Here is a 25,293-nt window from a genome sequence, read left to right as displayed (position 1 = left end):
GTATTCTGTTCCTACAAGATAAACCTCAACTATCAACCTCAATCTGTTTTCATTATTGTGCCTCATCTTTTTGTTGCTCCTGTGTTTGCACTTACCATAATGACAGTGAGGGAAATGGTCAGTCTGGTAACACCACCAAAATAGGCAGCGGATCCTATCACTGCAAACAGTCCCGGATCAATCCATGCCCCATACTCATCAGTTTGAACTCCAAACATGGCTACCATGATCAGACCAACCAGCCTGCCAAACAGGGCCCCAGTGTACCTGAAGGAGAAGGATAAAATACAAGAGAGAAGGGATTTCAACTTTACTTTCCAACAAAATTATAAAGATAACATTTGAAATTCATTACTTCTAAAGGATCTGAGAAAAATTAAATTAGCTACACTTGTTTTGTTTTTACTCTTGGAGTCTCTATGGAATGCCTGACAAGCACAACAAATGTTAATTACCAAAACATTACAGAACAAAAACTTGTCTAAAGACATAAAGAAAATGGAGCACATTTTAACTTGTAGCTCCTCCCAAAATAACCCAAACCAGGTCAACCTGCATCCAATATAAATATGAAGTGTAATAAAGAAATCAGATGTGCTTTTAAACTCTTTAAATAGATGTATTAGCTTACGTATACATCACTCAATCTAAAAAAGATCAGTCCATGCAATGCGTAGCACAACTGGTTTTTCATCACTAGGTGCTCCTTATTCTGTGACAGATTTCCTAACTTGACAGGTCTTTTGTAGGTATGCAAAGCTTAAGGTGCATACCTTAAAAAACATTAACATTTGTTTTTGTCTGTCACTTCAAGTGTCAATATTAATGTGAGCATATTGAGCCCAGTCGCACTAATGTGTATTATGCAGAACATCCTCAAACTACAGTTCCAATTAGACCCTGACATTTCACGTGCACAAATGAGATATCAGACCTATGATACAAAATTTGTGTATTCATGTTGATATGAAAATATATTGAATACTGAAAGTAATTTCAAAATCTTACTTACACCATTGGAACAACTAGGCCGGTACCAGCAGCCGTGCCAGCCGTCCAGCAGGAGATGGTGAAATAGAAAATCAAAGCCATTAAAAGGGCAGGTAATCCAAATTTTTCATGAGACCCTCGCTGGTACAAAAGCATGGTTCCTTGTTTGCCATTTTTTACCAGAAGAACCGCAGCTTATGGGAAAAAAGCATAAATAAGCAATTCTTAGAAACAGAAAAAATGTGTACAGATTAAAAAGATATCTATTAAAAAGGAAATTTGGGGATAATGTTTTCCTTTTAACAGAGGCGTGTCAGTAGAAATTAGCACTAATGTCCTATAATGAAATAATCTTTCACGATCAAAGTAAAATTACCTTTAAAAGGGAATTAAGCTTGTACATGACTTTATTTAATTGTGGAGGATTGTCGATTCACCATAAAAGTATGCCATTAGCTCTTCTGTACTATTGCTTGGTTTACCTTGATTAATTGAATGATTTGCCATGATGCTTCCGTTGGGTGCCACCCAACTAGATCCAGGAGGGCAGTTATATTCTGAAACATCCCAAGCTGCATGTTCCCCATGTGGTTTGCTGAAAGACAGCACAGTCATAATTTGCAGATCCAAAAATGTAATGGGTATGTTTCAAAAGTGGGTTTGGCTTTGGCATATAATATACTAGGGCATGACTGGGCATAACTGGGTGTGTTGAAGGAATAGCCTAAGGTACACCTTCATTTTCCAAGCAGGAATGTTGGGAAGCATGAAATCGCCTTGTAAGCCATCTCTTGGTGAACCAATTGAGGCTGATATGTGACAGTTTCTCTGACACCTAACAAACAGTTAGATAAAGAGAACTTACTGTTCAGATGCATTCTGGACCTGACTGGCTGTTGGGTTTGGAGAACAGGAAAAGAAGTATGGAATATAAACTGTAACAGTTATGGTCACCACCTGCACATAAAAAAGACAGAGTAAATGCCAATATAAACCAGATTTCACTGCTTTAAATCTAAATACATAGAAAATGTATACCTGTAATGATTAGCAATAGTTTTCTAAAAACATAGGATGATAGCAAACATTTGCCATTTTCCAATGACCTGGACAAAGGTGCAAAAGAGTACTAAGAGACAAGAAATTATAGCCAATAATGCTTATCCTCACTTGTGTCCTTGGGTCTCTGCTGTACCCTGCATCTTATGCTTATAGGCAGGAGAAAGGCCTGTCTTTACCACCTGCTATAAGGTAGTAAAGTACAGGGTTCCTTTGTAGTCCGTGCCCAACAGCACCCCCTAGTTAGTGTGATGCACAAGTTAAAAGGCAGGAAAGGAGATGCCTACCTAGAAGTGCAGGTTTTTTTACTTCAATTTGAGGCAAAAGGAAGCAAAGTCCCAAAACCATGGAGACTTACTTGCTTGCTGTCCCATGTATGTAAGTAACCCTATTATGCTCTCATCTCATACTATTGGCAATAGTTACTTGTATGCGCTATGAAGATTGCAATAACTATTAAGTGTAAAAAAAGTTATTGAACATAAATTAGTATATATGCAGCTTCAATATTGCTTGAATAAAACTGCATTGTTGGGCTAAAATACATGTTACATGGAACATATCTCACAGTAAAGTAGACCCATGGATGTATAAGTGGGTCTCTGGTGCACTGCCATGGTCTTTCATCTACAGGAAAGGATGTACATACAAATACAATAAATAAATACAATGAATGAGGTCCATGGACATTACATTAAACTTACCAGGATCAGTAAAGTGTCCAGGAGCTTGGTCAGCTGCCTGAGAAATTTGTGTGGAACAGAGGTGAAGATCTTCATACGCAGTTTATTGATTCTTACATTGATAAAAACAAAAAGAGCTCCCAACAAACCCCCAATGATTCCTAGAATAATCGTGGGAATAACGGCTAAAACACTTATGTTCAACAGATCTTTTACCTGCAAACAGTTGAACAGAAGAATCAGACCACAGTTTACAGAACACAGGAAGGTGATCACCTCTATCACTAACAAGCATAACTAGGTGAAAGAGCTGATTTCAATTATTGGAATTAAATCACCTTCAACAATATAAGCATGCCAGGATTTACAGCAACAGAATTATGCAGAGAAATAATCATTATAAGACAGGAAAAGCTAGGATCTGCTTTTAAATCAAATCTGACAATGATCACAAAATATAATGAATGCATGCTGACCTAAAGTATGCCCTTAATAAACATAATATGCAGTTATGTATCTCCAGTCAGAGTCCAAAATCTCAATAGGATTTACTCTCAGGCAAAAGTGCTCATTGTATTTAAAAGAAACAAAACTTTTACTAATAGAGGAACAATAGTAAGTAAAACTATTCTATTTTTATTGCAGTGCAGAGTCTAAACATGACATTTACAGGAACAACATTTGATAAACGATATAACAAAACATGGACTCTATGAACATAAAATCATTTTTCGTCTTTTTAGGGCCCCTAATTACCTTAAGCATTTGCAATTAATGTCCATGGGAATCGCTAATTGCAGTGCAGCTGCACCAGCAGTTAAAAGGTAAAAGGAGAAGTTACATTTTAATTAACTAAAGTAAGATTGTCCCAATTTTTAGATACCCTGCAAAAGATCTTCATTTGTATTTTTAATGATTCTATAATTATTCCATCCTATTTTCTCAACTTGCAACACACTATACTTTGGTTGTCAGTGTCACTAACCCCAGCAACCGAAAAACGCAATTTACCACAAGGTTACTTTTTATTGTTACTATTCATCTTTCATTTTGACTTCCACACCACTGCCTGCTTGCTAGGTTAACTGAGACCATATCAAACAGATAGCAGATGAAGGGCTTTTACTAATTTACTCACTTTTTTAATATTTTTAACCTCACAATTCACTACCTGGATTCTGTGCCATACAATGTTTCCTACACATATAAAAACATCTGTTGGTAATACAGTAGGCTCAGGAAAACGTTTTTTCCTACTGCAATAACTGATATTTAATTTGCCAGTATGTGTGAATAAATCCACTATTAAATAAAACTCACCCAAAATATGATCCTCTGTTCTGCTTTGAAAAATCCAAAATATCCTTCATATTCAAAGCCAACAAATGATGAAGAGAGAACTTCTGTAGTAAAGGTGGCCACCAAGCAGCAAAAGAAAGTTTGCCATGCCAACTTAACGTCCCAGAAAGAGGCCACTTCCTCCAAAACAAAAAGAAGCCCTCCTACGGGAGCTCGAAACACAGAGGCAATGCCAGCCGCTGCTCCAGCTGTAATAAACTGCCTCCTGCAAAAGGAAAACATAGATGTTAAAAGTTTTAGTCATAGCTAAAATTGCTTTGTGCAGTTGTGGAAAATGTGTATTTCCTTTTTCTACTCGTAAACATATGGGCCATGTAAAAATCAGTAGTCTAACTAGAGACCTAAATGTCTGCCTCACTCCTTGGCACCCAAAAACTCCCATGGCCCTACTTAGTTTCATAATCTTATTTCTGCATCCACCCACATTCCCTGCATTTAGGACTTAGCTTTGGGTCCATAATACTACAACAAATGAGTTGCTTGTATCTATGGTGTTCCCTGTATTTAATGGATGAAGAATAAATCTAAAATTTATTCCAGAGCTGTGGGTCTGGCCCCCCTGGGGAAGGGGGTCTAGAGCAGCAACTGGGGGCCTAAGCCTGAATTATGGAGAGAATTACAGGAAGGGCTATTTTCTCTTCTAGATACTCTGAAAACCTTAGCATTAAGAAAAAAAAATTAACTTGGGTGTAGAACACATTTTCTGTCCTAGATAGTCTTGCAATAAAGCTTTAGATTGTAATCTCTTGTGAATAGAGCCCTCTAATCCTATTTTTACTCTGTTTATTAAATTATTGTAAGTTCCCTGTTCATTATAAATGAATGCAAATTGCTTTGCTGGAACTATATAAAAAATTATGATGATGATGATGATAGCTAAATGGCTGATACATACATGATGTTTTCATGTATTTGTAACTTCATTATGGGTTAAGGGGCCCTCAGAAAAGTTCTACCTCGAAGGGCACTTGAACCAAAAAAGACAGAAAACCAGTGATATAGAGGAACATATTTCAGATGTAATTAGGACACGTCCACAAAAGGGCTTTCAGTTGGAAAGGGCATTTCACTTTTTCGCTGTTTCCATTAGTTTTGCTTGCTTGCCGTGAATATGAACTTCAGTTAAGGTCATTCGAGGATAACAGCTTATTATTATTAGTATTATTAATACATATCTATAGCGCCAACGTATTCAGCAGTGCTGTAAAATCAATGGATCTATACATTAAACATAAAAAAATACATACAAATTACTGATACAACAGTTTAGGATGGTTCTGCTCAGTGGGTTTTATGTGACATATTTGCCACAACTTCCAGTTTTTGATGATAATTTCCAATCCCCATAGTAATTTACCTTAGACTGGAGGTATTCAGTACTATTCTCAAATGTAAGAGCTATACTATAATAGGAAATGTTACCAGTGTTACAGACACTAGAACAATTCATTAACTGTTGTATGACAAACAATCAGAACCTTCAAGATTACATGTAATTTTAGATGAAAATGTTGCTTTAGAATGTATCAAAGTTAAACAGTGAAACTCTGCCTAATATTGATGAATGGATTCCATTAGCCCACAGCAGTCAGCAAATATATATGCCATACTTACTTATCCGCTGAGTTTCTAAATCTTGTGAAGAAAGGAAGATTTATTCGAAGAGTGTCAGATTTAAACTGGCTCAGGCCACATCCAATCGCTGCTCTGCAATAGCAATTGGTTTGTCAGGTGAGAATCATTGCTACAATTATTTCTAATGTTCACTGCTATATTACAATCATATATTTCCCTCAAGAGAAGTGATGTTTTTTCATGTTTAATAAGATGTAGTGCTTGATATATGCAGAATTTATACATAAAGTGACACCAAACATAAATAAATTCCAGTCTTTTAAAAAACAATAATGTATTCTTTTCATTTCTTGTACAAACATTTATTCATGCAAAAAGAGATGATTTTTTTCTCTCCTCTATTTGTCAGAGCTAGTTTTAAGTGGAATCAAGAGCGGTGCTGCCTCTTTTGGTGGGACCTGCACAACAATATTTGTATGCAGTGGGAAGGTATAAAAAAAATCAATTGGTCCCTAAAGATTAATCTCTTTTCTAGGAAAGGATGGCAGCAATGGCATAGCAAAGAAGGATGATGTTAGTATGCCTCTATATCAGGGCAGTCCAGCCTCTGCTGCTGTGAATTGTAGTTAACTAAAACTTACAGAGCTACAGGTTGCAATATAAATAATGAGGTCCTGCAGAGGCTACAATTTTATTTGTGTATGTATAAATATGTTTTTTTATATATAAGAGCACAGCTGGTACTTGAAATGTACTTAAAAAGCATGCATATACAAATTGGGATTCGCATTTGGTTCATTATTCGACCAAATCTTTCTTGAAGGATTTGGGGTTCGGACAAATCTTGAAATAGTTATATTAGGTGAAAGTGTGATTTGTTGCTTGTGAAGGGGGCAGGGCTTATGTAGAAATGGGTGAGGTTTGCATGAAACGTGGGTGGGAGTTAAAGCATAATGGGATTGGCTGAGGTGATCAGGGGCATGGTCATAGATACTTTGCTGAGAGCCCCCCTTAACCAGTCTAGTTGGTTGGTAGGGCCATCTGCCCAGGGGCCCAAGAGACCAATGGGTTAATAGTTAGGCCCTCCCGGGGGAAGGCCCATTAACTTAGTAGTGTGGGGCTTCATAATTTCTAATTTCTATGTCTGGTTGCTGTCTAAATAACCAAGGGATGTTGTATGAGATTGCTTGTAGAAGTAATATGGATTTTTTTTCAGTCTGTTTGTGTAGAAAAATAAATTACATTTATATTTTGGATGTTTATATTTGGACATTCAGATAGTGTTTATGCAACTGAATGAGCTCAAGTCAAAACGGGGGTATATTTTTCCTATAAGACGTTCCATTTAATATAACAGCCCAATCCAGACTGAAAACCAGTTGTGAGACAGATTCTAAACCTTACACAACATCTCTGAAAAAAATTATTTCTTACCCTACATGGATCATTGGTGCTTCTGGTCCACAGAATAATCCTGCTGACACTGCTAATGCACAGGAAAAGAAGGATCCAAAGAAAGTTCTTATGTTAAAAATGTGCCTGATTGAGGCCCCATTCAGATAACCAATGACCTCAGGAAGCCCACTGGGTGATCCTGATGGGCAGAAGAACTAAAAAAAGCAACACATAATACATGATTGTTAGAAAACCATGGGTAACCATAGCCTCCTAGCTCATTGCATTTGCTCATTATTTTGATTCAGTGGTTAATATTGGTGCTAAAAAAATGCTTTATTTGCATTTGCAAGTGCAAATATAGCCCTCACTCAAACAGTCCAAAGTCCGGGTACATGGTGTGACAGTGTGTTTAGGAAACACAGCAGTCTTTCCTAAAATGTAAGGGAAAGTGTAGATTTGAGGTTTGTGATGTGGACTGCAGTGGGATTCCTAGTGCAGACAGGGTTAAAATTCCCAGTATTCAGTTAATTAAGAGGCAGCTAAGAGAGAGAAGCTACCTGGAGAGGTAAAAAGGGGTCACTCAGAGTGAAAGTTTTCTCAGAGCAGGGCACAGAGCAGGAAGGCTGCCTGCCTGTGTGAGGCACTCCCAGAGAGGCCATGACTGTTGGCTATAAGTATCCCTGAGCGTGCTTGCTATTTGAGCTGTGTTGGTTTGTGTAGGCCTCAACTTGGCAAATTCCCTGCAACTCCCGGGACCTCGCTGCCCCTTGCGTGAGTGCCTAGTCGGTTGCTAGTGATCTGCCTGGGGAGGAATTGACCAGGAAACATTTGCTGATTAACCAAACAAACTTCTTTATTTATTTGAAACAGCATTCAGTTGTATTATATGCAGATTCATGTATTTCTCCCTAATATCCAAACCAGGAGCTTCTCTTTCTCCAGATAATCTCCCCTCTTTGGGAATATGCTATGACCTGAGCTAGGCATGGAATTTCCATGAACTACAGCCAGTAATGCCAGAAGGTGATAACCTTACTGATCTCCTCAGAGGGGCTTCATGCTGCCGAAGACCTCATGGTTTGTGAGTAATCCCCTAGTGGTCACTACTGAACCGCAGGGGAAGCTCTCTTTCAACCTGGAAAGAATAGTTATAACACACACACTATTAGGACCACCCTTAGGTGTCCATATCCCATCAAAGGCCACCCACTGGTATGCCTGTCTAAAGGTGAACCCAGGCAAAGGGGCCCAAATCTTGGGACCCTACATAGCTAATTTCCCCCAAAAATTACATGTACAGGCACACAGCATGTCACAATGGTCAGAAACTCTCAGAGTATACAGAAAATACAAAAGTTTGGGGGGTATGCAATGTGACCTTTCTCAAACCCACAAGCTATCTTACAGTGTATTTTCATTACACAGCATTTAAAGTGATCTAACAGGAAATGACATTATCAGCCTCAGATAACAATAACATTATATACATTTATAAAACAGCATTTTATATATCTTTATATACTTCACATTGTAATAGCTCAGTTGAAAAGTCCATTGATCAAAGTGCTATACCTAATTTTAACTGACATCATTAATCACCGTTTATAAGGACATCATTTTCAGGATATTCATGTTCCTTTGTGTATTTATATATATATATTCTTGGAGATATGTGAAAATCTTCTGATATTTTTTTAAGGTTTTACTTACCACCACTAGCCCAGATGAAACCAGCATCATTGCAAAGCCAATTCCAGCTATAACCATCCATGTTGTAAGAAAATCATTGTTCTGCCATATACAAAACAGTATAAAGGGTTAGTTATGTATGGCAATACAAATGGACAGATGACAATGTGGTAAAAGGGTGAGGGAAAGAGACAGGGTACCTGTAGCCATTTAATCATTGTTAGTAGCAGCACACTAGAATTGTGGACAAATACATCATGCTTTTCATAGTTTCTCCCTTGTACATTTCCCTTGATTTCCAACATAATAGGAAGAATGCAAAAAAAAAAAACAGCACACTACTCTCTTTATAAATATCTCCCTTTATTTAATATCTAATTCAGGTGAGTGGAAGCCTTTTCATTCAAAGCTTTGAACATTATGTACAGCATGTACAAAAGTTTAATAGTGCATAATAGTCATACACTTTAGTACACCACTCTTTGCAGGTGCAATCTTGTCCACAGAGGAAAATTATTTCAATATTTCTACTGAAATGGTATGTAAGAGTTCAACTACAACACCATTTCTGCGAGGGAAGTTGTAGCAGTGTTCTACCTGGAGAGCAGCTGTGGTAAGAAGGGTTGATTCCCCTTGATTCCCCCTTCACTATTGTTACCTGATACCCCAGGATGTTGCTCCTGTTAGCAAAAAAACCTGGGGGTACATGCAGGCCAGTGATCCTCTTCTTCTTTCTTTTTCCCCAGCCTGGGGTATCAGGTAAGCGATCTTAATCACTGGAGGGTACCTAACATTTTAGCACTCCTAGTAATTCCACCTTTCCTTCTCCTTTAAATGTGTTACTTTTTTTATTCACTAGAAGAACTACAAAGTGTATGCTTTGAAACCTGTTATATAGAGTCAAAGGTAATGCACAAAGGTATATGAAGCTTCCCTTTCTCTTCATCTGCTACAGTGCTACAGTTCACCCTAAGTAGATATGAGTATAATCCCAATTTAGACATTAGCACTCAGTGTGTGCCTGGGGTGCCAGGGGCCCATTGGGGCTGCCGCCTGGGGACCTCCCAGTCTGCGCGCCACATACTGCAACCCCTTCCTGCAGTTCCAGATGGGCAGAGGGGGGAGGAGCAGGCTGGTAGGGGCCACAGCTGGGGAGCAGTAGGAGCAGGCTGGCGGGGGCCACAGCTGGGGAACGGGTTGAGCCGGCGGGGTCTGCAGTGCCCACTAGGGCCAGGGCCGAGCCGGCCGAGTCCAGGGTCAGCACTAGCACATCAAGCTGCATTCATCAGGGATTATTTACAATTACCCTGGATGCAAGAGCACTAAGCTAGAGCAAAAGCTTGCTAATTAGTTCTCATTTAATAAGAATTTGTGTCTGGGGTCTGGCTGTACTCTGAACCTTACCCTGGAAATACAGTGCTCTCTAACTGCATCTGTATGAATAACGCAAGTTAAGAAAATGGAAGGGGGATGAAGCGAGGATGCCTATGTTCTTCCTCCTGCCTTATAAATCCAGTGCTGCTGAATGTAGAGAGCACTGTATTCATGAGGGGAATACAAGGTGCAGGGACCTGTAGAAACCCTCATTGCCCTCATTATTTTGCATGCAGCCAGTGCAGTCATTATAGAATGGAAATGTTAGGATTAGAGTATGGTTGAAAATAAATTCACTGCAGATTTCCTAAATATCTGTCCATTTTGAAAAGTAATTCACTTAGCAAGGGTAAGCAAGCTAGCTCTTTAGATTCAGCTGTTTATTTTGATTTAACACAACATAAGGAACAGTGAAAAAACTGCATTATATCAGCTGCAATAATTTTTCAAAGTGACAGAAAAACAATAAAGCCTTTGAGACATAATATGTGAACCCAGCACATTATGCCAATTTAAATATCTCTTCAGTTGTCCTTTTCTACTTTTTTTACTGTATTTACAGTAACTGTGTATTTACAGTAACTGCTTTACAAGACATTTTCTCTTAAAACACATAATTAATTTTTTCAAAATTTTATTTTACTCATATGAGTAGATAACGACCTTCACTGGTGGGATTAGTTATTACATGTTCTAGATCACTGAGCTTTAACCTTTCTCTCTCAGGTTATTGCCGGATTGCGATTACCAGAGAATTAATGTGTTGATTAACGGCCCATTGATTGTGGCGCATGCTATCAACTGCCTTGGCTTCTAGGCAACATGCAGGTGAAGTACATTCTAATGAGCCATGAAATGTGCTCTAGAGGATCCTTATCTTAATAGCAGAACTTCACAACATTAGATACTGTATGTCATTTATGAATGTACCCAAAAATGCAGCCAAGCAAATGTTGCATGTGTTGGCACTATTTACTAAAGATATTTGCATCCAAACACACTTCTTGTACTTCTGTAATGTTCACGTTGTGTCCAAACTGCCTCTGCCACTGAATCATGGAAAAGTGAGCCTATTGACGCTGTGGTACCCTGGAGCTACAACCACCCTCAATGTGTTGGTAATGCCGGAGTTCCCACAGTAAGTTGCATGAATAGGCACAGCAGATTGCGGCAAAAGAAGCACACGGAACTGGCATTTTCATGGCACACACAAGAAACTAAGTAGTTCCTACAATATTAACTTCAACTGGCACCTGATTTGCAAAACAGTCATGCTCAATTGTGTTTCATTATGTAGCCCTGAGTGGCAACAATCACATTGGAATTCTGCAAAAAAAAAAAAAGCTGCACTGGGGTTAAAAAACACACTGGCAATTTGCATACAGAAACTACACTTTGCATACCGCACTGCATACAAACCTTTATATCTTGAAAACTAAATAGTTATGGGGTAATGTTCCTGTTATAGGGCTGCTGTAAAGCACTAAGCCACTACAAGATGCAACATTTCTGTTCATTTGTCTGGATGTCTTTCTTCTTTTATCTGGTATCTATGTGTATATGCATTGAAAGAAACATGGATATGAAGTCACTTACTTGAATATAGTTTTCTACAAGCTCCCATTTCATTTCAAAGAGAAAATCAATTATCTGGTGCATTAAGAATCCAAAAATCCCAACAAACACTCCTATAAGTCCCATCATGAACCAGCGATCCCAGTCTGATCTGAGGAAAGATTACAGAAAAACTTATTAGCATCGTAGGACATAAAACCTTTATAGTCAACATATTATTTAGGATTTAATTGTGTCGGCACCAGACCCAAATGTGCCCCTAGGTTGTCGCTTCTTATGCGCGTGACGTCAGTTCCACCATCGTCCGCCGTCATACAAGAACTGACGTCATACATGCCATTGATCTCACCGCCCCTGCTCTGCCACCAGATTTGGCCAGGTACAACTGATGGCAGTTGTGGAGGGTTTTTTTAATTATTGATTATATAGGCACCAGAGGGCCAATGCCCTAGGCACAGACTATATATTAATATGGCCTTGGTTCTGTACACCTAGCTTCCAGTTATTTTACATGGGATCATCTATGGAGGTATTAAAATATTTATTCTAGTCCCAAACCAATCGACCCTTCTGCTATTTATGGTGGAAATATGGTGGAAAGAAAAAATGCCCAGTTAGAGAAATTTAAGAAGAAAGACAACCCCCTTTATATCTTGTCCTTCTTCTTAAATTTCTCTAACTTTGTATATCACACTCCTAAAAAAACACTAATCTGGAAGTATTTGTGTATTGGATGAGAAGGATTCCTCTTCCCTCTTCCGTCATGTTGCTGTTAGATATCAGCAACATGACAAGGGATATTTTTAATTGGAGAATCCTGTTGTATCTATAGTTTGGGATATTTAGTTTGAGAGCTAATCAGGGCCATATATTGTATATAGGCATCTGAGGGTGTATGGCCAGGGCAGCAACTATAGTGGTGGCCCATAGCTGCCATTATAAAACAGTAACACCCCTACCTGTCTGTGGGCAAAAGGGATGTCTGTCAAGTGTTCTAGGAGTGTCTTAAAAAGACCTTCACCTAGAACACCATTTCCACACCTCTTTGTGTATTAATATAGTAGAGCCTTATACTTTTGGGATAGCAGTGTACAAAGTGCCAAAAAAGGCTGCAATCTGGCATTTTTTTTTTTTTTGCACACTGCCTTTCCTCTGAGACCTGTGGCTGCCTGAATGAAGTACTGCCTGAGGTCTGCAGCAATGTATTCATAAGTGGCTATGGTGGGGAGTCACCTAGGTGTCACCCCAACTTGTCCCTTAACTTGCACATCATTCAGACACACAAGTTAGAGACTAAAAAAGGACTCAGGGTAATATGCGCCATTGTCTACCCTAAGGCAGGCGGTAATGACAATACTGGCCTGTGTGCCCTGATATGGCACTGTGCACCTCACTCCAGATATTTTTTCTGGCACAAAGTGCACGATGCAGGGTAAAAGTGCTCCATGCTACTCTTCTGGGAAGAGTAAATAACCCTTATTGACTTTATACAGTTAGGATTGGAGACACTGTTAACAGGAAAATGTAAGCAGAATTATCTAACGTTCCAGTATGAGCAAGCGATTATTGTGCTTTAAAGACAATTATTTTGGCAGAGACAGTCATAGTCATTTGACAGCTTATCTTTATTAAAAAGTTGAATTTGTATAGAAATATTTCTAGGCTAAAATCATACACCTTTTTATTTTGTAACTTAAAGTGTATAATTTAGGGTGAACTGAGGTAACTATGAGGAAGGGTCATTATCAGTACTATAAAGCATTCATTAAGTATTTAAATAGCAAAATGGAAATCTATAGAAAATTTGCTTTAGGAAATATATATACTTATATTCATAGAATAGCTGCTATTTAGTTCTACTTTACCCGAGTGGCTTCTCTTCTAGCCATGTTTTATATGCTTCACTGTGAGAAGGTAAATAGTTCAGGCTCTCAGGTGTCTCTTGAAATTCTTTCTTTTTGTGACATATTCCATTAGACATGTGCTGATCCATTCCATCGAACTCATCCAAAATGTCTTCTGAATTTTCATTTCTACCAAAATTTGGAGGGATACTCTTAGTTAGCTCTGGGAAAGCCATCTTTTGTAAAAATATAAGAAAATCAAGTGTACCCCTGATTGCCCACTGTGGCCAGATTACTGAAGATAGCAAGGAATGTTATGCCTTGATCTACTTATATGTGGGTCTACCAATGGTGAAAAAATGGTGCTAAATAACATAAACATGAATTAAACTTTAGTCATTCAGGGATTGGCTATTTTTGTTATGGCATATGCAGAGTTGACACATTTACCCTGTCTTAACTAGATCCAGCATTTTTTTCTTGGTATTATAAACCAGTTATTATAAATGAAATGGACACTGTATGGCAAAGTCATTTTTATAGGAACCAGCTGGTAATCCTTCAGTTCATTTTAGTGGCATGATGTCTATAAGAACTTGAAAATAAAAATAACGAGGATTTTCGAGCAACTCTAACATTGCCTCATTTACTGTTTTTACTAATTAGTAATTGTAATTCTTGTAGGTAAGGTAAAACTGAAAAACCCTGAAATTCTACAATAAATATAATTTGGAAGAGAAGTATATATATATATATATATATATATATAATCCCTACATATGTATGTATGTATGTATATCTTTATTTATAAAGCGCTACTTATGTACGCAGTGCTGTACAGTAGATTATATTAATACAACAGGGGGTTACTAAAATAATAATAAATACAAAGTATAACAATAAATACAAATAAATACAAGATACAGTTGCAATAAGTTAAGAATCAGAGACAAGAGGATTACCTGCCCCATATAGTTTACAGTCTAGATGGGAGGGTAACTTACAGACACAAATAGGCAAATATAAGTGCTGTAGGTCACAGTGGGTGACACTACAATATAAGTGCTAGTTCCTAGATCAGATGCTGTGCGAGTGCTCCAAGAGATAGTCTTTAAGTTTAGTTTTAAAAAAACTGAGGGGGGATTATTTCCGGAGGATATCATGGAGGGCATTCCAAATGTAGGGAGCAGCAAGGCAGAAAGGTTTAAGGCGAGAAATGGCAGTAGAAGTGGGGGTGCAACCAAGCAGTGCTGTGTTCTGTCTAGCAGCAGTATTTAATTCCGATTGTAGAGGGGTTACAGTAGTCAAGTCGAGATAGGATGAGAGCATGCATTAGCAGCCTAGCTGTTGCAGTAGAATGAAAGGGATTGATTTTGGCAATATTGTGTAAGAAAAAGTGACAGGTTTTGATAGTGGTATTAATATTGTCAGAGAAGGAGAGAGAGGAGTCAAAGATCACCCCTCAAACAACGTGCTGAGTCAACAGGGTTGATGAGCGTGCCATCAATAGAGATAGTAAAGGGGGGAGTAGGACTAGGCTTAGGCGGAAAGATCATTAGTTCAGATTAACGCCAATGTTTTCAGACACGTGCTTTTTTTCTTATTTTGGTTAGAAATGCAAACATGATGATCTTCCTGCAAATAAAAATAATACAATCTATTTACTGTAAACCTTAAAATTACTGTTTTGCACCAGGAAGTAAGGAAAATTACTCTTGTTCCCTAGATTACAGAGAAGCTGACAGCTCTGTAATTTGCAAGCATAATACTAATAAGACTTCTCAATGAACCTGCCAAAAATTTTTGGTTCTAAATTCATTAATCTGTAAACTGTGCAGACTAGGTCACTATTCAAGTTAGGGTCCATTAAATGTTTTCATTAATGTTCCATTTGTTCCATTTGTTGTGCAGTAATGGTTTTTAAAAGCTGCCATTGTCTGCCAGGCTACAATGTCCAAACGTTTCTTATCTCTCATAGACCCTGCACTATGTTATAATCCCCTAACCCCCAAATTGAGATATGGCATAAAATAAGGCCAGCCCAGGTATGCCTCACAGTAAGATCAATATGCCACCCCTTTAAGTGGAAGGCACTCAGTCAACCATAAAACATGGGTGATTTTTATATATTATAGATTTCACAGTACTGCATGGGCAAAACCAGAATTAACAAGTCTTGGCTTTTATGCTGATATTGATTTAATTACCACTACAACATTATGTTGAATGTTGCAAAAAAATAATAGAGCTTCATAGTAGCCCTTACATTCGAATACATTCTGGCTTCCTTCAGAGCTACAAACTCTCTTATGCTATAATTTTACACTAGACTACAACCATTAGCTGCCAAAAATCTCATTCACTTTCTTATAATATCTCGCCTGGACTACTGTAACTCCCTATTAATTGGCCATCCCCTCCAAAGACTGTCCCCTCTCCAGTCCATAATGAATACTGCTGCCAGGCTCATACACCTCTCCAACCGCTCCTCCTCTGCCATGCCAATCTGCCAATTCCTGCACTGGCTTCCCCTACCATCCAGGATAAAATTCAAACTAATGACTCTCACATTCAAAGCAGTTCATAACTCTGCCCCACCCTACATCTCTGAACTTATCTCTAGGTACCATCCAACCCACTTGTTACGCTCCCTACTGACCTGCTCCTCAACTCCTCTCTCATTCCCTCCTCACACGCTCGTATTCAAGACTTTGCAAGGGCTGCCCCCCTTCTCTGGAATTCGCTCCCACAAACCGTCAGACTTTCTCCCAATCTCTCTGCCTTCAAGAGATCTCTAAAAACGCATTTATTTAGAGAAGCTTACCCTAATCTAGTTTAACATAACCTCACTGTGTTGCTAAAAGCAATACCCTGTGCCACACCTCTCACAACTCTGGTCTTGCCCATTCCCACACCTTGTATCTCAAACCTTTCTCCTTGTAGATTGTAAGCTCTTTTGGGCAGGGCTCTCTTCACCTCTTGTATTGATTATTGATTGCTTTATATGTTACTCTATATGTCCAATGTATGTAACCCACCTATTGTACAGCGCTGCGGAATATGTTGGCGCTTTATAAATAAATGTTAAAAATAATAATAATAATACACAGCTTTTTAAATAGGCAAGATTTTACACAGAGTACCATAGGCAATATTGTGGTGATGTTTCAACTCAGTTTTATAAATATGCCTCTGTGGTTAATCCAACAACTACAGTATATCTGCCCCAGTCTTAAAATAATCCAATCCAAAATGTTGATGCAAGCACAGAATAATCCTGATAGTTCTGCTAGAGCGCCTAAAGTTTTGGATTGCAGGTCCGTTTGAAACCCAGCCGAAGTGGACTTTGGAATGAATGCTCACCTGGCTATTCCTGGAATCCAGTGCCTTAGGAACAGTTAGGGTGATATTTAGGTGAAACACCTGTTTGGAACTAACTGATAAAACAATGATATAACATACTTGTAACTAAGTTATGAAGTGAGGGTTCCTAGGTCAAATGGTGAACTGTCATGTTTGAAAAAGCTATAGGAAAGAATGGACTGTGCAATACTATCATTCCATTATTTTGAGACCGAGTAAAAACTTCTACAGATGTGCTTTTATTGAAATGACATGTTTCAGGTTACCGCACACCCATTATTACATGTGAGTGTACCTTTTACCATGCAGAAGCACATCACAGGAAATTATATAATAAAAAATCCTCCTTTAGATGCAAGTCTTGTGACCAAGATAAGTTCATAAAAATGTCCATTTCTGTAAGTTTACTTTATACTATCCAACTTATAACAGTCCTTTCGGAAAAACAGTATGTACTGATTTTGTGGTACTGTCCTAAGGGCCTTCTTTGGTACACTGATACAAGGTACACTCACGCTTTAGGATTTATGATAACCCTCAAACACGTTACGTGAATAAACCAGGTACACCAGATGATCTAGTCACCAGAAGATTCGTATCTCTTCTATTTGTCACTGCCTTGGTTTCTTTTTTTATTCTTTAGGAATGTCATGTGTTGATAAAAAAAACCTGAAGAATGTAGGTAGCCAGGTTTCACAAGAAATAAGACTAAAAGTAAAAATGTATAGGTTTTGAACGATAGGAGTCATAATTAATGTTTGCATGGGTTTTAAATGCGTGTTAATGGGCCCCAATGTGCAAGCAACAGACTGCTTGTCTCAGTTCCATATGGTGAGATGCAGAGCTCATCTCCTTGCATGTTAAAAGCAAGTAGCACCTGCTTGTGCCACAATCTTTAGAACAATATGAATTATATTTACAAATACGGTAATTCAAAATCTTATATACATATTTTTATTGCTTGACCTTAGAATGATAAGAGATTGTATGATTTAGGGTGAACTGAGGTAGCTAAAAGGGCAGGTCACGATCATTACTTTAAAAGAGTTATTATGTATATGAATAGCAAAATGGAAAGCTATAGAAAAATTACTTTTGGAAACATGTCTATTTGCCATAGAATAACTGCTATTCAATTCAACATTACCCGAGTGGCCTTTCCTCTAGCTTCTCCTCTAGCCAAATCTTAAGAACCATATGTACTGTACTTACAAATACATGAATTTCGGCCAATTGTGAAATGTGCATTTGTCGGTGATAGAAGATGCACATACAGCTGAATGTTAACTTTCATCTGAGATACTGTAAAGGTGAGATTACTGCAGTGTCTATAGCTACAGGGACAGTCTACCCATTTCATTGCAGCTTATCTGCCCGTGTATGGGGACCCCCGACAGGCCTCCCCGACCGATATCTGGCGGAAAATTGGCCAGGTTTCAATCGGGCAGGTTTGATTTTCCTTTTGGATCAGGAACCACCTTGGCTCACTGATGCAGTCCTCGTTTCGACCCAGATACCCCTTGTCTAGAGAAATTGTTTAATGGAAGCACTATCTGCAAGTATAGAGTTTACATGGTCTCCCTGAGCTTGTGTTAGTTTCCTTCAGGTACTCCTTTCCTCCTACACTTCAAAAACCTACAGGAAGATTAATAAGGGAACTGTCACCATTATATAATCTACAAAATTATAGTGTACATTATACACATGTGCATGTGAGCATGCAAACTTCCTTGTGTTTCTAGTGAGCAGCTTCAGAAAAAACAGGGGGTCCCGTTAAGGTGGTCTCAGCTTTTTAGTTTGGGGGTTTTGTAGATATTTTACTTACTGGATTATGAGATGGGAGTCCTCATCGATAGCTTTATAGCCAGACCTCCAACACACTATACGGGAAAAAAAAGCAACTTGGTTCAAGCAAGTTCTCAACATTCTGCTGCTAAACTAACTGCTGATTGGTTGCAATATAATATGCTACTGCCATTCTGTTTTCTAGTTATTGTATAACATACTCTCCTGAGAAGCTCCTTTTCATATGTATGTAGATTTATATTTATAAAGTACAATTTGAATGGGCAGTGCTGAAAATTTATTAAACAGACCGCTGTTAAGGGCTACAGGCAAGTACACGCACCCCAGGCCCCAGCCTTGAGCAGCTGTTATAGAGCCACAAGTCTGATCATAACTGAAATGGCTCCTGGCACAAACACCTGTAAGGCCTAGGGTATTTTAGCCACAATGATGCTCTTACATCAGAACAGCAGCAATGAAAATGCAGGAACTTGCTTGACAAAGATTTCCATAGTAAAGCTTACAGATTTCCAAAACATAAAGTGAGCATTTATAAATGGTGTCTGTCAGAGGTGTAATTTGATCTACCCAGTCCCGCCAGACAAACATATCTGTTGGTCCCCTCTACCACATGTGTTGCTACTGCGTGTCTTCCTCTTACTGAGTAAGTGTTCCCATAAAGTGCTCTGGAAAGACAGGTGATTTTAGGTTTTTGGACAGTTGTTGTTCTCTGCATGAAAGAGCATTGCAACTGTAAATATGCCATGTATGTGCAAAGTGTAAGGAAACTGAAACACATAACTGCGCTGACTGGCACAACCACTTCAGGAATAGTTGTGTTACCACAACTGCAGTGATCCCTAATGTTTTTTTAAAAACTGCACATAAAAGAAATTCTTCTCACATACAGAATACAAGGAAGAAACATTGATGGAAGCAGAGCACAATTTGGTGCAAAGACCCCTCCTTACTGCTGCTAATTTCCCACCTTCTGTGTCTGCCCATATCCCTTGTGTGGCATTGGCCCTATCACACTACTGGTGTGCTACTGTTATTCCATGATTAAATATCTACAGTAATTGTAAACTTGCTTTCTAGTTTATACATTTGTTTAATCTGTATCCACCAAACACTACACATAACATTTAAACGCATAGGGGCACATTCATGAAAGTACGAGTTTGAATCCCGAAATGGGAAAAATTCGGATTAGATACGATAATTTCTGATGATCGCAAATATTACAAAAATGCTTCCGAAAAAATCAGAAAAGTCACGAAAATATCGTATTGGCGATCCGAAAGTCACAAAATTTTTGCATAGTAAACAGTGGGAAAACTTTTACGACTTTGATCCTTCTGTGCATGATTTTGGAAGCCTCCCATAGGACTCAATGGCACTCTGCAGCTCCAACCTGGCCCAAGGAAAGTCTCCCATAGGGCTCAATGGCACTCTGCAGCTCCAACCCGGCCCAAGGAAAGTCTCCCATAGGGCTCAATGGCACTCTGCAGCTCCAACCTGGCCCAAGGAAAGTCTCCCATAGGGCTCAATGGCACTCTGCCGCTCCAACCTGGCCCAAGGAAAGTCTCCCATAGGGCTCAACAGGGACCCACAGGGTCACCTGGCGGTCTCAATAGGGAATATACCCCTATGATGTTTATATGAGTAAGTTGATGTTAAGTGCTTGTTTTTAACAAATACTTGTGTTTTACGTCTTAAATTTTTGCTTATATGTTTTGTTTCAATTTTTTCTTTAGGACAGTAAGATTTAAAGATGTATTCACTAAATTTTATGGGTTAAATGGAGGTGAATATGGGGTTAATTGTCCCCTTAATTCGGCATTGGAGCCAGAAAGATATTTGAGGGATGAAATACACTGCAGTGGGATGCTGTCCATTTCAAGATTTGTTTAATTTGTTATATATGATACATGCCACAGGGCACTTCTTATATTGTATACATAGGCACTTAGTTTGCATTTCATTGTGTGCACTAAATATATTCACAGAAAATTATGGGTTAAATGGAGGTGAATATGGACTGATCCTCCTCTTCCTGTGGGTATTTAAACACTTGTTTGTATTTGTACTAATAGGCTTGATAAAGGGCTGGAGTGAAGCCCGAAACATTGCCTTTGGCACTTAGTAAAGATTCACATTTTTCAAAACAACCGGAGTGCTGCTGTTTTCTTCATTTTTGAATTTATCTGCCCGGGCAGTGGGTACAGCGTGCACCTGGGGCTGCAAGAAGCTATTTTCACTGTGTAAGCACATGTTAACTGATTCCATAGGGCTCAATGGCACTCTGCAGCTCCAACCTGGCCCAAGGAAAGTCTCCCATAGGACTCAATGGCACTCTGCAGCTCCAACCTGGCCCAAGGAAAGTCTCCCATAGGGCTCAATGGCACTCTGCAGCTCCAACCTGGCCCAAGGAAAGTCTCCCATAGGGCTCAATGGCACTCTGCAGCTCCAACCTGGCCCAAGGAAAGCCTCCCATAGGACTCAATGGCACTCTGCAGCTCCAACCTGGCCCAAGGATACTGAAGCCTGAATGAATCCGAAACTTTCATACTCGCCGCAACAAAATGATTTTGTCGCACTAATTTTGTCGCAAAGTTCGAAAAAACTTCGCAAAGGGATGAAAATGTTGCAGAAAATACGCACAGTATGACCGAATACAAATTTTTTGTATTTCATACCTGTCGTACTTTAATAAATGTGCCCCATAGTCATTGTCACATCAAGTTAAAGTAAGGGTATACTTTGCTTACCTGAAATCATGATTAAAACTTGCTGCCCGTCTCTGCAGTAATCCTTTTAGATCCTTGTGCTTCCAGAACAGATATGCTTGTCACAAGTAAAACCCTCACTGTACTTTTTCTATTGTAAATAGCTGTTTGTTGCATCAACAGGGTCACTGGGGTAGAAGTACCTGAAAACCATTTCTGTTTTGGGTCATAACAGCAGAGAACAGTAACAATGAGCTATTGTCAAAGTAAAGGTTATTTCCTCAAACGACCAGTCACTGTACTTGTTTTCATTTTGATATAATTCATAATGAATAGAATTTTAATTGCAAGCTTTCAGGAGCAATGTTTTACATCTCTTCAACAGGCATTGTTGATTATTATTTATTAGAATTGCTAGATATTGATATGCAAGCAAGTATCATGTGCTACACTTAAAATATGAGCACTATATGATATAAACTATTGTACAAATATGGAAGCACAGACAGATAATCAGAGGATTAGTTAAAGGGGAACTCTGGCTTCATAACCAAAAAGTTTTAAAAAGCCCCACACAACACAGAAATCCCTAATATACCTATCACTGTAATCTGTTCCTTCAAAATATGAATAAATACCATTTTTATATGTTAAAATCCAACAGTTCTTCTCTTTCTGCATCATTTGAAATACTGGCAGGGGAGGAGGGGCTAAAACATTGATGTTACAAATTGTAACAACTTCTCCACAGCTTACAGAGAGCATGCAGGAACTACATAACCCACAATGCATTGTACTGTGATGCTCCTTTTCTTATTGACGTCATGTGTTCAGGGAATTGTGGGATTTATGGAATGCAGGCTGAAGGCAGGCTAAGGACAGTTGACTACTGTTAAATTTATTTTGAGTCTCAATGTAGTCAGCCAGATCAGCAGAAGGAAAGCGGGGATGCAGGCTTAGGTAACTTTCAAGCCATATTAAAAATCATGAGAATGATGTATATTGCAAAGTTGCTTAAAATTATGTTTACTTTTCAAAAAGCTTAAGTTGTGTTTAGGTGAAATTCCCCTTTAAAAAGCTCTGGACAAAAGTGGTCATGGATTAGTGGTCAGGCAGAGAGCACTTTTGCATTTTATTAAGCAGGAATAAACAAAATGAGGTCCTCCAGTTGTTGTTTAACTACAGCTTCAATGTCTATTAACAGCTGGGGTGCTAAAAGCGACACATTCCTGTTTAATCCCAGGAATCCATTGTCTCTAAATCTGGACTCCTTTAGTTCTGTCTAAATTCATAGATTATTGCAGTACTGCAAACCATTCACTGTACCTGAATCACATTACGCTTGTCACAATGAAGGACTTAGAGCTACTGTAAAGGCTAATATGTAGCATGATGAAGGTATCCCTGAACCCACACTGGAATATTTTGGAAAGCTCACTCATGCAAATAGTGACTCCCTTGTGCCCTTAAACAGCCAATGAATGTACAGAGATGTGTGTTACATATGTATTGGTATGCTGAGGGCCTGACATGCTCAGCCAGATGGAATGAAAACATTTCACAACAGTGGGTCTAAGTAACATGAATTTTAAAAAAAACTAAATCAGACTGAGCAATGTTTCTTGTTTCACTATAATCAGCTGGACAAATATAACTATGACATTTGTATCTATTACTGAACAGTAAGGGAATGGGAAATGCTACAAATAAAGGCTGAGTATGTTAACCATTTGTTTACTGTAAATATGCTATTGCTGACACATTGCTGCTTTCCCCTTTGCTGACAAAACAAATAAGGGTGTAATGTTCTGTGGTCATAATATAACCAACTCATCTTAAATGACTCCAGTAAAGAGTTGGGTGGATGCATTTTTGTGTATCAGAAATATCATGATGTTGGTATTAAGGTGGATTCTGTATGTGGGGCAATTGACATGTATGGTCGCCTTTGTATTGCTCGTTTATTCAGGCTGACCACCCACCTGTAATGCCCGCATTAACCTATTTTTGATTGTTCAGTATATAAACTTAGCACTGGAACTCTTTGACATAATCCATCTCTTATAGGCATATTCCATGGTTTAACTTGCTGGCAGCACACCATCTCCTGTCAGTTACCTTTCTCTCAGGCTGGGTGGCAAAGCAAAGGCCCAATAGGCTGTAGCACTATTTATATCTAGCCTCTAATTTTTGACCCACTACACAAGCTTGGCATCACTCCTGAGACAGAAAAAGCACTGTTGGGTCTAATGGAGTGAGTTTCAAAGTGAGCTGTAGGGAGGGAGTGGTGGCTGCATGGGCTTCATTCAAAAAGAGGGCATTGGTGCCAGGGTGGATTTTCAATCCATACTGACATTTTTCTGTTCAAATCTGGAAAATGTCAGTATTGCTCATAATAAGTCATCTTGGAGTTCTGTGAATTATATTATATTACTGTGAGTAACAGAATAATGAGTACTAACTGCTTAGTGAACAACAAAGCACATTTCTCTTTATGCTACAGTAAGCAAACCTTTCTGATTTTGCAATCCTGGTTTCAGGGAAGTTCTTTTGAGTGTCTGCCCTACATTAAAGGTTTATCTGATCCTTAGCTAAAAGAAAACATATGGGCTTATTTAGTATGCTGTTAAAAAACAGCGACAAAATTCACCAAACATTGCCAGGAACTTACGTAAAATAACGGAGTAAAGTCAGGCATTAGGGCTCTGGCACACGGGGAGATTAGTCGCCCGTGGCAAAACTCCCTGTTCGCGGGCGACTAATCTCCCCGAGTTGCCTACCCCTGCCATCCCACCGGCGAACATGTAAGTCGCTGGCGGGATGGCAGACGCAGCGGGGCAATTTCAGGAAATCGCCGAAAAAGACTCGCGAAATCGCGCCGCCGCGTCTGCCATCCCGCCGGCGACTTACATGTTCGCCGGTGGGATGGCAGGGGTAGGCAACTCGGGGAGATTAGTCGCCCGCGAACAGGGAGTTTTGCCGCGGGCGACTAATTTCCCCGTGTGCCAGAGCCCTTAGACTGGGGAAACTCGCCATTTATTTTACACAGCTTTTTACACCGTTTTTTAGGCAAATTTCGTTTTACACAGCATAATAAATAGGCCCCATATTTTATGAAAAACAAAAATGTGACAGTTCATTATACACCTTCTAAATGTAGAAGGAATATGCTTATTATTGTATGGTAGAAATTACACATTACCTCATTTACCTCTTGCATTGGTTGTATTTTTATATGTAATCTGAATATTTGATGCATACACAATTCCACTGTACAGCACTTTGCAATATTTGGCATTTTATAAATGTGTTATTTATAATATAATAAAACCCAACACCATAGCAAAAGATCAGCATCCCATTATTATTATTTTAAAGAAAACTAACACCTATAGAATAATATTGCTAAAAATGTATTTTATATACTAAACTTACTGTCCCAGGCCCAGAGGTTCTAAAGCCTTATAACAATAATAACCCATGCCTTGAAAGTTGTCTCTTCTTGGATCTTGTTATTCCATCTTCTGAGTGTAACACCACAAATGCAGTGTGCTGGTGGCTGCTATTAAAAAGCTAAGCTTAGGGACCAATGGAAATCACCTAAACATTAAAATATAATAAGGTTATATCTGTCCTTAAAGCTGATTCTACATGGATGATTGATAATAAGTTCTGATGCAGAATGCACTGGTTTTATTCTGACGCATAGGGGCACATTTACTAAGACACAAATTCCAATCCGAATTGGGAAAATTCCAATTGGAATATTTTTTGCTAATTTTCGGCACCTTTACGACTTTGCAGAAATTGTCACGACTTTTTCGTTACCAATACGATTTGCGCAAAAAAACTCGAGTTTTTCGTAGCCAT

At 38.7% G+C, this 25,293-nt stretch overlaps 1 protein-coding gene across 3 annotated transcripts in view; it reads right to left on the bottom strand.

The window, feature by feature from the left end:
• Window positions 1-21,602, bottom strand: part of LOC100488828 (chloride channel protein D-Like) — a 71,071-nt gene extending 49,469 nt beyond the window's left edge. Inside the window, exons 1-13 of one of the 3 annotated variants that reach the window (XM_002934109.5) lie at window positions 21,466-21,602; window positions 18,735-18,789; window positions 13,568-13,735; window positions 11,724-11,853; window positions 8,775-8,855; window positions 7,101-7,276; window positions 5,706-5,798; window positions 4,053-4,296; window positions 2,754-2,948; window positions 1,856-1,947; window positions 1,473-1,585; window positions 1,013-1,184; window positions 96-267 (exon numbers count right to left, since the gene is read on the bottom strand). In XM_002934109.5, coding sequence (XP_002934155.3) covers window positions 96-267; window positions 1,013-1,184; window positions 1,473-1,585; window positions 1,856-1,947; window positions 2,754-2,948; window positions 4,053-4,296; window positions 5,706-5,798; window positions 7,101-7,276; window positions 8,775-8,855; window positions 11,724-11,853; window positions 13,568-13,735; window positions 18,735-18,789; window positions 21,466-21,475 — 1,701 coding nt within the window. In that variant the 5' untranslated portion in view covers window positions 21,476-21,602. The remainder of the gene's footprint in view (window positions 1-95; window positions 268-1,012; window positions 1,185-1,472; window positions 1,586-1,855; window positions 1,948-2,753; window positions 2,949-4,052; window positions 4,297-5,705; window positions 5,799-7,100; window positions 7,277-8,774; window positions 8,856-11,723; window positions 11,854-13,567; window positions 13,736-18,734; window positions 18,790-21,465) is intronic. The other 2 variants (XM_031903794.1, XM_031903793.1) reach the window with 2 other exon arrangements.
• Window positions 21,603-25,293: the final 3,691 nt, after the last annotated feature.

The sequence above is a fragment of the Xenopus tropicalis genome, chromosome 6 (assembly GCF_000004195.4).
Source record: "Xenopus tropicalis strain Nigerian chromosome 6, UCB_Xtro_10.0, whole genome shotgun sequence".
NCBI classification, from domain to species: domain Eukaryota; kingdom Metazoa; phylum Chordata; class Amphibia; order Anura; family Pipidae; genus Xenopus; species Xenopus tropicalis.
Note: the sequence above shows the minus strand (reverse complement) of the source record. Positions and strands in the feature narration are given on the sequence as shown.